Source organism: Anopheles darlingi, chromosome 2 (genome assembly GCF_943734745.1).
Source record: "Anopheles darlingi chromosome 2, idAnoDarlMG_H_01, whole genome shotgun sequence".
Classification (NCBI taxonomy): domain Eukaryota; kingdom Metazoa; phylum Arthropoda; class Insecta; order Diptera; family Culicidae; genus Anopheles; species Anopheles darlingi.
Window position 1 is genome coordinate 36,844,403 of NC_064874.1, and position 16,606 is coordinate 36,861,008.

Below are 16,606 nucleotides of genomic sequence, written 5' to 3' on the forward strand. Positions count from 1 at the left end.
TAATTGTTCACGTAATTTGAGCATCCGTTCCAGACTGATTGAGAGGAGTGAAAAATAAGGGAAAAAGTTCAGGCAGAATAATCGCCGAAGTGAAGTACGTTCTTTGTATGGGTAACATGCAGCAGAATCGGATCGTAATAACAAAAAAGCCAATAAAAATTATGAAAATCAGTGAAAACGGAAGTTTGCCGATGGTGCATGCCAAAGAAGATGACACGAACGAATACAGTTACTTCAAAGACACAAAACAGGCTCGTTCTACGGGAGTTTTTTTTTATATTACTTCATCTTCAAAGTTTGATAAGCATCATAAGATAAAAGCTTGGCTTTCATAGTCGTACAGTGTTCGATTTTGGGCATCACCACCGCAACGTAGCCTTCACCCTCGATTTTCATTAGTTCTGGATCAGCAATGATCCGTTCGTTAACTTCCACCAATTTTCCCTGAACACAAGAACGGATTTTATACACGGTATCGTCCTGGCATGTGACTAGCGCAATTGTGGAATCGGCCTGTAGTATCATACCACCGCTCTTTTTGCGACCAGAGACCTTATTTTCGCTCCTATCATATTTACCTACTTCAAAACTTACACTTCGGATACCTTTTTGAAATGCTACATGATCTTTTGCCAGCCCAACGAGGCATATTCTGTTGGAGTGAAAAAGAACTTGCTGCGATTCATCTGGTTTGTTGCTTGGCACCTGATACAGCTTGGTGTAGAAACGGTCCACAATGCTGGGATAGTTCGCATTGAAGTCGTTCACGATGGACGGAACTTTGCAATGATCAATCCCGGACTGCTCCTCGTACCAGTAATCATGTGTCTTTTCCATCACTCTTGCTGCTCTTTCATCAGTTGCTGAACGCGTTTCTGCTTTTCTAGAGCTTTCTCACGGTTCACTTTTTGTCTTGTTTTTCGCTCGTTCCGCAAGCAGACGATCATCTGACGATCAAGATCGTTACAGAGGCCTAGGAATTTGCCGAATTTATTCTGAAAAGAGAGCAACTATAAGGAGGTGGACGAAAAAGCAGTTTCCCCTAACCGCGGCTTACCTCCGAGTGGCAATTTTTTAATGCTTCTATGATTTTATTGCACTCCAGCGAATGTAAGTGCGGTGAGAGGTCGGTGTGCATAACTCACAAACTGTACCGGCAGCAGCTAGCGGCGTTGCTAAATACCGAAGACTTTGCGTTGATGATAACTGGAAGGATAATTCGATCGTTATGCAACAGATCCTCGAAGAATCACGAACCATAAACTTACCTGAGCGGTTTCCGCTGGTTTCCTTTCGAGACACCCGGACAGCGGCGGCAGATCTCTGTGGTCTCTACAGGCGATGGGTGCCGGAGGTTGTAAAAGGTTTTAGAATTCCTTTTTCGTGGTTTCAGTCCCGTGTTTTTGTTTATCTTTCCACACTGTTGGTCGTGGTGTTGCAATTCTCTGGCTCTTTTCAGACCCGCTTTTTCAACGAAATCGACTGAAGGAGCAGGGAGACGACTTGAACTTGCTCTTAACACGCACCAGTGTATTAAAATAGTTTTAATAAATAAGAAATTTTAAGAAATTTGTGAACTTTTTGTGCGCGCGGGTTTTTTGCCCACCCAGCAGAAATTTGTTTGAGAATTCAACTAGAGATCATCTACAGGATGCGTGGAACAACAACGGGGGGTAAGCCACAAAGTTCCCGAGATTCTCCGAGCGTCGCGTCCCAGAACACTTTTCCGATTTTCACGGGACGAAAATTAAGTAAAAATTTCGCATCCAGCTAAAACAAACAGTGCCGAGGACGAGAAAATGCCGCCGAAGTTGAAATTTACTGAAGGTAGGACGGGAGGAGCTGTGGTTAGTGGCAATTGTTGACTTTATTCCATCTCTTCCTGCTTTAGGCGAGAAGGTGCTCTGCTTTCATGGCCCAATTATCTACGAGGCGAAGATGCTGAAGAGCGCTATCATGAAGGACAAGCAGGTGAAATATTTTGTACACTATGCCGGATGGAACAAGAAGTACGTGTTTGTGGAAGAGGATGGGAATGAATTCGAGTCGGGGTGAAATTGCATCTTTGATGTCTCTTTTAGCTGGGACGAGTGGGTGCCGGAGAACCGCGTTCTGAAATACAACGAAGCTAATTGCCAGCGGCAGCGTGAAGTCACAAAGCTGCATTCATCGCTGGTGAAGAATAAGAAGAATAGTGCAAAGGCCAAAAAATCGGAATCGCAAACTGGAGCCAGCACGCAGAGCAAGGACAATGACTCGCGTGCTTCAACACCTTCGAAGGAGATGAGCAAAGAGAAAGAACCGAATCCATCTCCGGCAGCTAGCGCCTCTTCGACGGTTGCATCGTCGAATGCGGCGAATCTAAGCGGTAGCACCACTTCACTGTCTTCAGGCAGAAATAGATCGTCCTTGAAGACAGGATCAATACCGAATACTGCGGGAACATCCTCGTCTTCGAGTTCATCTTCCACTTCCTCCACATCGTCGTGTTCCACAGTAGTTGCAGCGTCGTCTGTGAACGCTAAAGAAAGTAGAGCAGGCGAGAACAAGGAAGTGGGTGAGTCGAAAGCGAAAGAGGAAACTGCTGGCGACTTAAATGGCTCTAGAGCGAAAAAGCGTGGACGAAGCGATACTAACTCATCGAACGTTGAATCTGAAGATCAATTTATGTCGAAGGTTGAGGTGAAGATCAAAATTCCCGATGAATTGAAGCCATGGCTGGTGGACGATTGGGATGCAATATCGCGGCAGAATAAGCTGGTGGAGCTACCGGCAAAGGTGACGGTGCAGGAAATCATCGATAACTATGTGCAGTACAAAAAACAAAGCAAAATGACGACCGCTACGAAGGAAACTGCTGTTACCGACATTGGCAACGGTATTGTGGAGTACTTCAATGTCATGCTTGGCTCGCAACTTCTCTACAAGTTTGAACGGCCTCAGTACGCGGACATCATCCAGCAGCACCCCGGAATGCCAATGGCCAAGATATATGGTTCATTTCATTTGCTCAGACTCTTTGTAAAACTCGGTTCCATGCTTGCCTTTACCTCCTTGGATGAAAAGTCGACCCAATCTCTGATTGCACACATACAGGATTTCCTGAAGTACTTGGTTAAAAACAGCAGCACGCTGTTTAATATGCAGCAATACGTTAATACCAGTCCTGAGTACCACCGGAAGGCGCAGTAATAGCGCCGCTTCTTTCTGCTGCTTCATTTTGCGTTTTTAAAATGATGTATTTATACAAACTACAGCAAAAGTGATCGCCACGATCAGTCTCGCGTATCTGTTCTCTGAAATCCCTCACCGATCGGGTTATGATCATTAAGAACATCATATGAACGGTAGAGCAGGACCCAATAAACAGCCTATTTTAATAATAAGTGAAAACGGTAACATCTTTTCCTTATCCGAAACAAGCTTAACGTAAATCGCGCTAAAATCACTAAAAAATCAGAGATCGGGAATATAAACGGATTCAGGAATCGAAAGTCGCACGGAACTTTCGACTCCTAAAACCGCAGTGATGTAAACGACGAAGCCCTCTCTCTTCGTTTTTGGTGTTTTTGCTCTTCGTGTTTACGCTTTTCTGAATTTCCTGAAATATTTAAGAAATACCGCTAAAGCAGCTAGCTTGTACGAGTGAACAGCAAATTTTCTATATGTGGTATCGCGAAAAGTGTTAATCATCAACGATCTGGCTCAAATATGGGTACCGCAGAGTGGGACAGTAAGTATTTGGCCGCTATCAAAACGACCGCCGTTTGTTGATTTTGCAACTTTTCTGATTCATTTCACTTGCCAGGTTTACGGAAACAGGCGCGGCATTTGGAGAACGATATCGATTTGAAGCTAATCGCGTTCAACAAGGTCGGAGTCGGTGCTGCTAGCGGAGGAACTTCGACTGCGGCCGGCTCCTCGGACACGTCGCCGCTCCTGGGAGATCATGTTTTCGAAACCCTATCGATAGAGATAGAACAGATGCTGGACAAATTATCAAATATTAACGAAAAAATGGCAGAACTTCCAGCCAACGGCACGGCCGTTATGCATGTACTGCAAAGGCACCGCGAGATATTGCATGTATGGGACAAAATACCGCTGGAGGGAAGCGTGCTTACGAGAGTGTAATACTTTTGCTATGTTTTCCAGGGATACCGACAGGAGTATCTGAAGATTCAGGCTAACCATACGACACGCATCGAACGGGAGGAACTATTGCGAGGCTCTGGTTTGGGAAATTCAACCATAGGCTCTCCTTCTACTTCCGGGCTTAGCAGAAGAGACATGTACCTGAAGGAGAACACACATCTTCACAATTCGAGCTCCTTGGTAAATGACCAGATTAGTATAGCGATGGAAACGAAGGAACATTTGTCTTCGCAACGACAGCATTTGAAGCGCTTCCAAACGCGAATGCACGATATATCCAATAGATTCCCTATGATATCTAGGTAAGTGAAATTTGATGAAGCATAAATGGTGTTGCAGCACCTAATTCCCTTTGTTATTTCGCAGTTTGATTCAACGCATCAATATTAGGAAGCGGAGAGAATCGCTCATACTTGGTGCAGTAATAGCAGTTTGTACGATTCTATTATTGTTATACGCATTTAATTGACTAGGTGGAAGCATATCCGTTACAAACAAGGAATTGGAATAACAGGCAAACTAAAAAGAAGTTGCTTGTGAAGCATATGCGTTCCTTTTTTATTTCTAACAGAAAGTGGAATGAGCAAAGATACGATTCAAGAGAAACAATAATATCTGTACAGACTATTAGCCAAGGCAAATAAAATATGTGATATAATATTCCTTAGTCCATCTTCTTTTATGATATTAACAAACCAATTTTTAAGCAATCGATGGGAGCATAAGTACCCGGGGAATGAATGAAAACCATGCGATGTTATGTAGAGCTATAAAAATAAGTTACATTTTTTATTCATTTCAACTATTTACGTAAATTTAATGTGCTACGCATTACTTAAGATTTACACAATACCGCAGATAATTAGCTTCCACGTACACGATGACATAGTTCTACCACAGCCGGCCATTAGCCCAAGGATCAGACTCAACCGCCGCGATCACAGGTTTTTCTACTACGACCGGAGTATGTACAGGCACTGGAATCGGCTTAGGTACAGCAAAGGGAACAGGTGCTGGAACAGGGTAGCCAACATGTTTAACAACCGGAACCGGCACAGGGTGCGGCACTGCAACAGGATACGGACGATCTACAGGTACTGGGTACGGCCGATCGACTGGAACGGCATATGGTTTTGGAACAGCCACTGGGTAGGGACGATCTACCGGAACTGGCACATGAACCTGCCGATAATGATAAAATATTGTTATAATACGATATAACGTGGGTTTATGGCAGTAGAAAAACATTAGATGCTTACTTTGACTGGAACTGGGTACGGTTTTTCTACAGGAACGGCATATGGGGCTGGAATCGGGATTCCGACCTTTTTCGTCACGACCGTGTGGGTATGAGCATGGGCGCCCAAGTAAGGCCCGGCCAAGGCAGGCAATGCAGGGGTGGCAAAAGCTACTGGAGCCAAAGGATCTGCTGGCGGGAGTAGATGATGTGCGTGATGGGCAAATCCGTGTCCGTAGATTGGAGCAGGTGGAGCATATGCTCCAAGACCAAAGATACCACGCTTCTCTTTTTTAGTGGCCAACGATGCTGAATGATGTTCGTTCGGTTGAGGTTGATTCAACAGCGAGAGGCTCGATAAGTGCTTCTCCGAGGCGGCATATACCAATGCCAATGGCAGGACCAAAATCACCTATTATCGTTAGCATAAAAAGAGAATTGGATCAATTGTTGTTTCGACTTTTAACGATCCACGGATTGTTATATCTCGTATGAATCAATATAATTCTTAAATGTGTTATTAAAGATGGTTTTCGTTTCAATTTCTTTAGCGGTTTTCCTAAAACACCATAAAACCATTACTATCGTCAAGTCGTCAAGTCGTTTATGATTTATCAGGCATCCATTCGATAATGCTGTGCGTTACACAGAAGGTTGACAGCAAATTACTTTGCAACAGCTTTGTAAAGCAGCGAGCAATTTGCAGCTTCACTGATTTTCTCACGTTTCCTTTGAAGCTGACATTTGATCCCCTAGTGTGCTGCAAGAATCCCCTTGGTCAGCCAATGTAAATTTTTGCTACAAAACACGGCTTTATCGTCGTTCGATGGACACTGGTTGGGGGAGTGAGCATCCTGTTGCGCGAAGCTTATGGAATAACAAAATGATTCGCAAAGGATCTCACTGCCGACAAGTTGTGAATGAATATTTATAAGACTGGCTATGAAGAGTGTGGTTTGGGGGCATAATAGTATCCAACTTCGGCCTACGATGGTGTATGAATGATTTTAATAGTAAAGATTGATTTATTGCGTAAGGGATGGCAACAAACAGAATTTCAACGAGATGCAGCAAACCCATCTCGAGAGAGAGAGCATGAACGTAATTATCTATACAGCTTTTCTTGTCAGCATTTGAGAACTTATTAGCGAGATGTGACAGGCCAGTTACTAAATATGCATTAAAACGAGGATCTTGAAATCAAATCAAGTAACTCCCACTTTTACAAAGCTACCTGTAGACTGCGGAGAATTATAAAGCATCTTTATCATAATAGTAAGAATATCGAAACTTTAAAATACTTTTCTCACAAATATGCCAGTGAGTGATAAATGGACGATAAACACCAACAAATACGAGAATATATATTCGTTTTACCAAATGTTCAGGGAAGTTTTAACACGTACCAACAGTTTCATCTCGTGCTCGCTACGGACGGACGGTGGAACTGATTAGAAATTATTCGAATCTCGCTTTGAGATTTGCAGACGCAGTTGATAACGTGTAGTTGTTTCCCTTTATGCTTCTTCTAACGACACTGCCTTATCGTAGAGGTATATTCGCTGAACACACGAGAACTACACACCACTTTCCGTTACAGTAAGAGGTTGAACTTAAAAAATTCAAACAAACAAGAGAAACAAACAACTTTTGTATTTTTATGCCGTATGAATGTGATTTCACGCACTTTTTACGGAATAACAAAGTCACTGAAACTTTTGTGCTGCTCACTTGAACGATGGCAGCTAGCTTATCGATAGCAAGCAAGCAAGCTCCTCGGGCAGGTCACCTTTAATTCCGGGCGTTCGTTTGTGAATTGATTTTAGTTCATCGATTTCCCTAAATCTTATAGAGGAAACAGTACCGACTCCCTCCAGCGTCAGTTGCTAATGTTTTCGAAACTGTAGGGGCGTTGCAACAATTCGATAGCCGGGGGTGTCGTGAAGTAATTTGAACCTTAATTCGTGTGTATTGATGAACTCTGGAGGGGTAATACAATGCCGTGTCGACCGTTGGTGACAATCACATTATTTGCAAGTTTGTACCTCAGTTCTCCATATGGCAAGTATGGCCCTCTGCTTTGGCAGCAGTGGTGCGATTCTCATCGTACACTTGGGTCAATCGAATGTAGGCCAGCCTGGTATCACAGTCCAACACCCTGGAGACAACCCAGCTTGGCTGATTCGATAATTGTTCTAAGTTGGTCAAAGATTTACGCAACGAAACCTTCAGTTGTTTCCGATGGATGGCTATGTTACATCAGATGTTACTGCGTCCGATTGATGGATAGTTTAAGCTATCGCCCAGGCCAATTATAGTTTGTCTTGTACTTGCGCCATACGAGTATCTGTAAGTGATTTCACTATGTTGGAGAATCACCCTCCTCTCTTTCATTCGTTCAATTGTTACCAGATTGCTTTCTACACTTGACCCCTTTTTATTGACCGCCACTGTTACCATTCCATGGTCCTGGAACTCATATTGAAGAGCTTTTACTATGTCAATATTCAATGTCACGTATCAATAGTTCGTTCGCTAAACTCAAACCAAGAGCAATAAAAATATTCAATAAGTTGTGCAGAGTACCTGTACTTGCCTGTTGACTTTGCTACGTATGTCAACGCGATTCAGTTTAATATTAAAAAGATAGTTGCTCGTCTTCATACATCCCATAGCAGAATCCAACCATTTCAGTTTCCTAGTGTATACTGATACTTCGCTTCCTTTACGGATTGCCATTACGAGTAGCTGCAGGTGTAGGAGTGTTTCAAGGACTAGCCGATGGATTTTATGTTGGAAATCCGTAAAGGAAAGTGTAACTTTACACTCGTTTGTGTGCCATCTTTGCATCCTTGAATCGATCGGCGTATCACATTATCATAAAGTTATACGGCGATTGCCACGGCTGCATCGTTACAATCGCATGAAGCAACGGTGGCACTTGTTTGATCAGCAGGAACAGTTCTTGGTGATAGTTCAGCTGTCTGCAATAGAATCGTTACGAGGAGCACTTTTATTCAGTGATTTTTCCAACTATTGGAAAAGCTATTTTTTAGCACAATAATTTCTCGTTTTTTGCACGAGACAAATTCTTATCAAATGTTATCAGGAACTTTAACAGAAATGGAACATCCACGTATATTGAGAATATGTAGCTCGAACACTAAATTCCGAAACAACATAAAACGTTTTGTTTCATTTTCATAACATTTCATTGTTGCAGCCTATGAACCATTGCCTATGATGTGAGGCAGGAGGCAGTCCGCTACGGTCATAGAACAATTAATTTGCGAGCCAAGCAATTCTTGAGAAATTGACATGTGTGCCCGACGCTGCTCGCATTCACTATTCTAGGGAAAATCTACATGTGGAATGGAAATGTACAATTCTAGGCAAATGTACATGCGGCTATACGACAGTTTTCTTCCACAAACATTGACTTTCAATGCATTGTTGCAAGCAATGGTATTTTTCGTTTGAATTTACAAAAACTGTAGACTGTTGTTTTGACTGTAACTTCAAACCAGTTATAATAAAAACAAAAGCAACTGTTGAAAGAACATTACATTTATTTATTGGCCGTTTCGTTAAGGTTTGTTTACAGAGCAGATTTTTTTCAATATGTACTACTCTGCATTCTCCATCAATTTTTTGGGAAATATTCAACTACGATGTAAAAAAGAAAGGAAATATATAAATAGTATCGAATTTGGTTTTCTTTTCACACATCCTTCTACACATATTCTACACTCATTGATTAACACATTGAGTTGAATGATGAAGTAGCCAATTAATTATGGGTTTTGAGCGATAATTCGACGCTGTTTGCGTGAGTTTGCATCGGTGACCATGTTTATGAGGGAAGCGAGAATGGAAATAGGAAGTGTTGGTTTTCAATAGTGCGTAAACCATCGCACTGATGATGTTGTAACCAACCTGCTACAACAAAGGAAAGGTCTTCAAATTCGACGGAAGTACGACAATCGTCCGCTTATCGCACGTGCGATTATGATGACAAGGCGTAAGCCAAGTATGATATCGGTGGAAGGCGAGTGGAATGCACAATATGTACGGCTGGAAGCACTAACGATATACTCAGTTGTCAAACCAAATCGTCGCCAGTGGCTACGAACTTTCACTGGACGCTACTACCTCACAAGTCGATAGACGATTGATTGAGGGGAGGATACAAATGAATGAAATCGAATTAATTTGTTATGATAAATTACGAAACTATTACAGTGGTGTGTGACGTTGGTTGATTCGTGATTTCGATTCATTCTGGGTCTTTTAATCCAAAGATACCATCATACATTTAGGACGTTAGCTAACTATCATTATCTTCATTTATTTATTTTTTATTTGCTTACAGAGTGATGATTAATTGTTTTCTCGATTTCTCTCATTGCGTACATAATATTCCAAGTATGTGTGTTTCTCAAGCAATTCACGTGACCTCTTTGATTCACATATACATGATTGTAGTGCATAGGTAAACCGAGACGAGTAGAATAAATTTGAAATAATAGTCGTTCCGGCGTGCTTTATAGTAATTAGATCTATCACTGGCAAATGATCTTTAAGCATGTCTGGATCAAAACGATCCAATTTATCGCATGCTATGTAGGTTTCTCAGCTACCGTATCCCGGACTTTCCATTGATGCTCGACCAACCATTCAAGAAAAACAAGCAAACTGACCTGCCGGGAATGGGTGTTGGGGAAAATTGAACTTCACCATTATGGTGGCATTCGGGCGATGCTGTGTGACACAACAAAATTGCTGCCACATGCACACACTATGGCGTCGAACCCACCACCTCCTAAAAGGGTTTCGCGGCACTGCGCGGATATGGTGCCTTCAAGCCGGTAGCTTCGACCTGTTATCTTACTGTAGGACGGATGGATGGGTAGCTGGCCATACCGCGAAGGCTTGACACGGTGCTATACGAAAATGGGCCCTCGTTGGATGACGAAACACACTTAATTGGAACTGTTATGACATAGATTGCTCCGAATTAGATCCAGGAGAACCGTAGGCCTATTTTGAAGTAATGTTTATCAGCACTCCCGAAGCATTTACTTTCGTGCAGAGCAAGACACACGCCTAGTTTTGTTGGAGATGGAACGGCATTTCCGCGTGCAGGACTCATGATGCGTTGGATATAAAAATACCTTGAGATGCTGGATGTGTCAGTAGATCAGTGGGACAGTTCGTGGTGTTTGGAAGTGACCTGCACGAGGAGTACATGATGCTGAAAACCATGACGCCAACGCTAGTAACTATCCCAAAATCAACAGGATACTCTTGTATGTTGTGAACTAATTGAATGTGAAATCCTTTGCTGTTACTTGCTCGTCATACTAGGTGTTCAGTGTACTATTGGTTTTGACCATTCCTAGAGCCCAAGGGATAGCATCGCAGGAAGCAAAGGATCATCAAAAGCGAGCCATTACGCATGGATATGGTGCAGGATTAGGACTAGCGGGCGCACCCATTGGTGCATACGAAGGAGCATTGGGAAGTGCTCCCATCGGTGTGTACGGTGGATCCATCGCTGCCCCGATAGGAGCAGCGATCGCACCAGTAGGAACCGCCATAGGAGCAGGAATAGGCCCAATTCTGGGAGGGCCAATTCTGGGAGGATCAATCGGCATTCCTACAGGGATTGGTGCCTCTGCTTATCCTGCCTTACCAGCTCTTCCAGCATTGCCAGCCCTTCCAGCACTACCAGCGCCTGGGCCTGTGATTGCAGCGGCTCCACCCACCATTGCAGTGGCGCCGACTGTAACACGAAATATCCTCACGACTGTACAGCAGCCAGTACCAGTGCCATATCCTCAACCGGTTCCGGTGGATCGTCCCGTACCGTATCCTGTACACGTGCACGTTCCCGTTGATCGACCAGTGCCTGTACCACACCCAGTGGCAGTGCCAGTTCATGTTCCACGTCCCGTGCCGGTTCCTGTTCCCCAGCCATACCCTGTGACCGTTACGAGGTACGGCATTCAATCGTTAAAACAAGTAAACACGTTAGTAATCTCCATTTTACTTACCAATTCCAGAACTGTTGGTGTTCCTGTTCCGCAACCATATCCAGTGCCGCACCCGGTAGCGGTTCCCCATCCCGTCCCGGTTCCGCAACCCATTGCGGTTCCGCAACCCGTTGCAGTACCGCAACCTGTTGTAGTCCCTGCTCCCGTGCCTACACTGCCGTTGGCACCATACCCTGCGTTCTTGCCAAGCTATGGTAAAGTGTATGGAGGAGGTATAACCCTGCAGAAAGTCTATACCGGCCATCATCATGGACTAGGTCTACTAGGACTTAAAAAATATCTCGGATAAAAGTCATATTTGTTGTGTCGAAACAGTTTTCTTGCTCAGCTGGTATAGTCAACCCAGATATAAGTTGTGAATATTCGAATATCACAAATCACGGCCATCAATTGATTACTCTGGTGGAGTCAGTAAAATCAATGCCATAAATAAATAGCTGAAAAAATGTAATATCTTTCGTGTTTTTGCTTGTTTGTGTTTCGGTGATGTAATTGAGAAAGGTACTACTTTTTGCCTGACTTTCTTTAAACACACTGTTATAATACCACTTTTCAACGTAACATGCAGAGCTGTTCCATCGTAGTGCTGCATGCCTTACTACACTAGAATGGCCTGTATATTTACCTGGTATTGCAAGGAGTATGAACAAGGATCTTTTCAAATTTTCCAACCTTATAACAGTCACATTGGGGTAAAAAATGTTACACGATGTTACACGACGTTTAATACGTTTTACACTATTTTTTTTTATTCAACTAGAGAAAACACACGCGCATATTGCTAGAGATGACCGTTCCCGGACGGATCCGTTTCTTTACTTAGCGACGATGCAGAGTTGAGTAAACGGCTCCATGATGGTAGAGTGGTGCGTGTGCGACTGCCAACGGAGCATGGTAGGCAGCAAGATGAGTATGGTGCACAACCGGGGCATGGGCCACATAGGTCTTAGCGATCGGAGCATGGTATGCCGCCACCAACGGTGCCGAGTGAGCAATCACCGGTGCAGGAGCCACATACGAATGGGACACAACCGCCGGAGCATGATGATATCCGAGGCTGAGATGAACACCGCGCTTGGATTTCATCGATTCCATCGACTGTTCCTCGGCGTAAACCGAGGCAACGAGCAGGAAAACAGTGATGGCCTAAAACATTGATGGCATTGAATTAGACACATTAGATTAGAACAGATTAGCATTAGAACAGCATTAGATAAGAACGAACAAACGATTGATCACTACCGTCACGTATTTTGCCATATTCACATCCCTCTTGCACTTTATTCTTTCACTAAAGTATCGCTATTGCCCGGGACAAACCAGGGGTCCCCAGAACTCACCAAGAATTTCATTTTGCAACTGGATATGGTTCGTACGCGCAGGCTACAGAGAACTGCTAACACTTTCGAGGCACGGTTGTCGAACTTTAGAAGATTTATGATGCAGACTGTGAACAACTGTTCGGTTCTTATATACCGAATACACTATCTGGGCTCAAACACGCCCCAAACAGCGATGGAAGGGACAGGTCATGAAAGTAGCAGGTCTTGCGATTGCACACCGGTTCGCCGTCTGTTAATTCCCCACCAAACTGCTGGCTGCTGTTGTCTGGCAGGCTGGTGACATCGGTCAGAAGTGTGTGGTGAACTGTAGCTCATAGAAGCTGCTTGATATGATAAATCAGTATTTACGGTCAGAGAACATTGCCAAAGGGAACCACTTAGGCCTGTACCCGATCATACGTGATGGTGTTACCAATGCCCTGTTACTTGCGCGTTCAATTAATTCGTTCTGCATCCCACGTGCACGCAACGGTAAACTAATCGTTTTGGTTATTTAATTTTTTCTATTATTTTTACAAATTTCCGTTTCATGTAGCACCATAAATATAATAGGAAAAGCAAGTACAGGATTCATGTTTTGTTTGGATACCACAAATCAATTAAATGTGGTTATCATATCCCTTCAAAACCGCGATGTATGTGCAGGTGATGGAATGAGAAGGAGAGCATCAGAATTTTTCGTTTAGATCAGATTAATTTACCGGTACAAATATGGCACACTGATAAACTTAGCCGATAAAGACTTTTAAAAGAATTCGCCAGTTCGTAACAGTAAACAAGACATTGTGTTTTATTCAAGTTTTCAATGATAAACTACTTTAGCTACTCGAGGTTAGGCCAGCGTCGAGGCTACCAACAAAGCAGCAAAAGAAAAGAAAACAACCCCGGCAGGATAGAGCCGCTGGATGGCATTGACCTTATACTATTGTTGTACGACCAGAACCACATAAATCAGTTTCGTCTGAGAGATCTGCTCACCACACCTGAAACTCGTTTGCAGTTTCTACGGGGTCTCCTATGTGTGTAAAGCTCCTTTTCGGGAGCATCAAGCAAAACAAGAGTGACATTTACATGCTTTATAAAGCGCCGCCCTCGAAATGGACTCGAAGTCGAGCCGTTTACGCACTTCGTGGCCCTGCAGTTTGTATCGCACTTTATACGACTCAGCAACTCTTTAGGCGTTTGGAGGGCAGGGACGGATTTCATTCAATCAACTGGTAGCAGCCAATACACTGTCACACCACTCTGGTCTTGCAACGATTGATGACTTTTCCCACTTTTTGTCCCTATCTTGATCGACATCCGTGATAAGTAAGTTTAGCGATCGGTACCCCTCGAGAGCTAATCTGAGCGTGGGTCTTAGCTGAGGTCGCAGTTCGTTACGCAACCATTTACTACCAATTGATGAGAGGGTCATTGCATGAAACGCGCAGTTAAAACGTGGTTCCAGCTTTTATAAACTAAATTCGTCCAATACCAATGTACGATTCGATCATAAGTTATCATAAAACAGACACAAGTAATAGTCTCGAACTTCATGATTTGTTTGATGCGGCTATTTATTGCTTATTTAAAATATGTAGCAAACACATCGTAGAGTCGAAATGTTGCACCGTCAAAGCCGCCAGACTAATCACTTTACATCGGACATTGACGTGCGTGAGAATGTCTGGCATGGCTAGGTGGTAATGTATCTGATTTTGGATTGAAAACGAACCAGATCGTTCGATCGCGAGACCGTTCGACGGAGAAGAACGCGCCGAGACGGGAGTTGGAAACAAGTTTAGTCGCAAAGACCGGGGTTAGTTGGGTGTGATACGTGCGTGAGATACACACGCATGAAAGCACTATCCGCTGGGCCTTTTTGGTGGGATCCAGTTAGGGGCAGGAAGGCAGGAAGGTTGGCAAATGCATTTCGATTTGTCGCGCGCACTAGAAGCATGCTCGGTGACGCACTTGCGTAATGCACTGCACAACAAGCGGCTGCTTTCAAATATGCTTGCTGGGCAACACAGCTTAGGCCATTCATTTAGGTCCATTCATGACGGGCACGATTGATCCAACTGTGCGCTGTGTTGTCGTGGTCACGCTGTGTCCTTTCACATTTTCGTTCGTTAATCGCCTTATCGGTCAAGTTTTGCTCCTAATGCTCCAGCCGCAAGTTTCGCGATATCACATGTCTGTCAGAAGCGCATGTCAGAATGTGGCATCGATCCTACCCAAGAAGGGGATCTTCACGCGATCGTTTTGTGCGACCGTAATGAAGTGTTAGAACAATTAAAAAACAATTTGTCCAGCGTAACTCAATCAACCAAATATGGTCGAACTCGCTCGTTGAAGCAGCGGTTGACCATCGACAAACCTCGATATCCTATGAGCTCAGTCGGAGCTACAAATCGAAGCATTCCTTGCGTGAGGGCACCGGTTGACCAACCTCGATTGATTCAACCTCGAAGCCAAGTGTAATCGCTACCGCAGGAGAACCTTTTGGGCCTTGCCGATCGACATAATCATCGGCAGCTGTTTGACCTGGATGTAGGTACGCACTCTTGCCAACACCATCATGCACTGATGGAAGTGCAGTCTGGGTGCGCGACCTTTCATCGTCGTTTCATCGGTGCGTGGCTTCGACACCGGCGGCCACCTTACGCACCCCACGCTTTCGTCGAACGCACGCCTCGTCATCGTGTGGCCGTCGCCCATGTACACGCTCTACAGCTTCTGGCTGTACAAGCGGTTAAGTTATTGGGTGCAATAGCCCGCAGGTTATGCTCTTTTCTCGCAGCCCGCAGCAACAACCACAGCACATGAAATGTCGTGACACACAGTTTCAATATTAACCAGTTTGTTTAAAATGTTTAAAAGGTTACAAAGAGTTTGGAAATTATGCACTATCCTTCTTTTGCCGCATCGATATGATAAAGTGTAAATATGATTCATGTGCAAAACAGAGTCACTTGCCACTATCTCCTTGTTTGATATGCTGATGAATTGATTGTGTAGCAAAATAAACATGTTTGTACATGTTTGTATTTCACTATGTTTTAAATGTGCGGGAATGCTATCGCGACTTAGCCACAGATAGCCGTCAGATCTTCCTAAGATAAAGTGATAAAATCAATTTTATCGCAAGAGAAATCGCTCATAAAAAAGCATCTGATTTATTTAACTGTTTAGGGTAGCGTAAGCAAATCTTTTCCGAAGGATAGGGAAAGGAACAAAAAGAATGGAAGCATATAATCAGACGTTGGTAGATTTTTTCACACATAAACCGTTCAATTATCGTCTATCTCATCAGCTAAATATGGGGTTTGGGTGGAACCGTTCGGTAAGGCAAAGAAGCAATGGTTACATATTGATGATTTTCCTTGGCTCGGGCGAATGGATATTGCCGTACGTGCTATAATAAATCTGTAAACGCTATGTGAAAAAGACCGGATCTAAACCAACTGTTACGGAATGTGCTGATGTTGTGGGAGGTGAAGGTCAATGATGCAACGTGTTTCGTCCCTTTTTTCACATTAGGCCGGGTTCTAAAAGATTCTTTCAAAAACGATGTTTACGCCCCCTGGGGTGTAGGAATCTTTGGTTTAAAAATCAGATGACTGTATTACAGCAAATCAGCAGCGAGACAGATTTTTGACCAACCAGTGTGGATTGAGGGTGGGATTTTATGTTTTTTATAGCCCCTAGTTAACTTAAAGCTTTAAATTATAAGGAATTGTTGTCACTGCATTCCGAATTGTATGAATCAGTTAGTTTTTGTTCGAAGTAAGAGACACACGATTATTGTTAGTAGATAATTTAAAAAATGA

At 43.5% G+C, this 16,606-nt stretch overlaps 6 protein-coding genes across 6 annotated transcripts in view; 2 read left to right on the forward strand and 4 right to left on the reverse strand.

The window, feature by feature from the left end:
- Positions 1-837, reverse strand: part of LOC125948635 (protein Abitram) — a 1,388-nt gene extending 551 nt beyond the window's left edge. The window contains exon 1 of the mRNA XM_049674898.1: positions 1-837. This exon is cut by the window's left edge and continues 551 nt beyond it. Coding sequence (XP_049530855.1) covers positions 280-837 — 558 coding nt within the window. The 3' untranslated portion in view covers positions 1-279.
- On the reverse strand, positions 837-1,612 carry LOC125948648 (COX assembly mitochondrial protein 2 homolog). Its single transcript, XM_049674914.1, has 3 exons — positions 1,269-1,612; positions 1,058-1,206; positions 837-995 (listed from the first exon to the last, which is right to left on the reverse strand). Exons 2-3 carry the CDS (start codon positions 1,136-1,138, stop codon positions 837-839), a joined length of 240 nt encoding a protein of 79 aa, XP_049530871.1. The 5' UTR covers positions 1,139-1,206; positions 1,269-1,612.
- Positions 1,613-1,693: 81 nt separating this feature from the next.
- LOC125948586 (mortality factor 4-like protein 1) lies at positions 1,694-3,368 on the forward strand. Its single transcript, XM_049674803.1, has 3 exons — positions 1,694-1,827; positions 1,892-2,009; positions 2,082-3,368. Exons 1-3 carry the CDS (start codon positions 1,800-1,802, stop codon positions 3,190-3,192), a joined length of 1,257 nt encoding a protein of 418 aa, XP_049530760.1. The 5' UTR covers positions 1,694-1,799; the 3' UTR covers positions 3,193-3,368.
- Positions 3,369-3,571: 203 nt separating this feature from the next.
- On the forward strand, positions 3,572-4,813 carry LOC125948624 (Golgi SNAP receptor complex member 1). Its single transcript, XM_049674875.1, has 4 exons — positions 3,572-3,733; positions 3,809-4,086; positions 4,156-4,457; positions 4,522-4,813. The coding sequence occupies exons 1-4, from the start codon at positions 3,712-3,714 to the stop codon at positions 4,622-4,624; spliced, it is 705 nt and encodes a 234-aa protein (XP_049530832.1). The 5' UTR covers positions 3,572-3,711; the 3' UTR covers positions 4,625-4,813.
- Positions 4,814-5,046: 233 nt separating this feature from the next.
- Positions 5,047-11,372, reverse strand: LOC125959211 (formin-2-like). Its single transcript, XM_049692022.1, has 3 exons — positions 11,220-11,372; positions 5,415-5,804; positions 5,047-5,337 (listed from the first exon to the last, which is right to left on the reverse strand). Exons 1-3 carry the CDS (start codon positions 11,370-11,372, stop codon positions 5,047-5,049), a joined length of 834 nt encoding a protein of 277 aa, XP_049547979.1.
- An 812-nt stretch (positions 11,373-12,184) lies between these two features.
- Positions 12,185-12,881, reverse strand: LOC125948645 (pupal cuticle protein G1A). Its single transcript, XM_049674910.1, has 2 exons — positions 12,789-12,881; positions 12,185-12,594 (listed from the first exon to the last, which is right to left on the reverse strand). Exons 1-2 carry the CDS (start codon positions 12,798-12,800, stop codon positions 12,268-12,270), a joined length of 339 nt encoding a protein of 112 aa, XP_049530867.1. The 5' UTR covers positions 12,801-12,881; the 3' UTR covers positions 12,185-12,267.
- Positions 12,882-16,606: the final 3,725 nt, after the last annotated feature.

Bases quoted from the DNA above. Each gene is read 5' to 3' on its own strand.
- LOC125948648 (XM_049674914.1), bottom strand. From the start codon at position 1,138: ATGCACACCGACCTCTCACCGCACTTACATTCGCTGGAGTGCAATAAA. The intron at 996-1,057 runs GTAAGCCGCGGT...CTCTCTTTTCAG, and splicing joins TAAAAAATTGCCACTCGGAG to AATAAATTCGGCAAATTCCT.
- LOC125948586 (XM_049674803.1), top strand. From the start codon at position 1,800: ATGCCGCCGAAGTTGAAATTTACTGAAG. The intron at 1,828-1,891 runs GTAGGACGGGAG...TTCCTGCTTTAG, and splicing joins GAAGTTGAAATTTACTGAAG to GCGAGAAGGTGCTCTGCTTT. The intron at 2,010-2,081 runs GTACGTGTTTGT...TGTCTCTTTTAG, and splicing joins TATGCCGGATGGAACAAGAA to CTGGGACGAGTGGGTGCCGG.
- LOC125948624 (XM_049674875.1), top strand. From the start codon at position 3,712: ATGGGTACCGCAGAGTGGGACA. The intron at 3,734-3,808 runs GTAAGTATTTGG...TTCACTTGCCAG, and splicing joins GGGTACCGCAGAGTGGGACA to GTTTACGGAAACAGGCGCGG. The intron at 4,458-4,521 runs GTAAGTGAAATT...GTTATTTCGCAG, and splicing joins AGATTCCCTATGATATCTAG to TTTGATTCAACGCATCAATA.
- LOC125959211 (XM_049692022.1), bottom strand. From the start codon at position 11,372: ATGGCTGGGGAACAGGAACCGGCACGGGACGTGGAACATGAACTGGCA. The intron at 5,805-11,219 runs GTACTGGCTGCT...TAACGATAATAG, and splicing joins CGGTTGAGGATATGGCACTG to GTGATTTTGGTCCTGCCATT. The intron at 5,338-5,414 runs GTAAGCATCTAA...CATTATCGGCAG, and splicing joins CGTACCCAGTTCCAGTCAAA to GTTCATGTGCCAGTTCCGGT.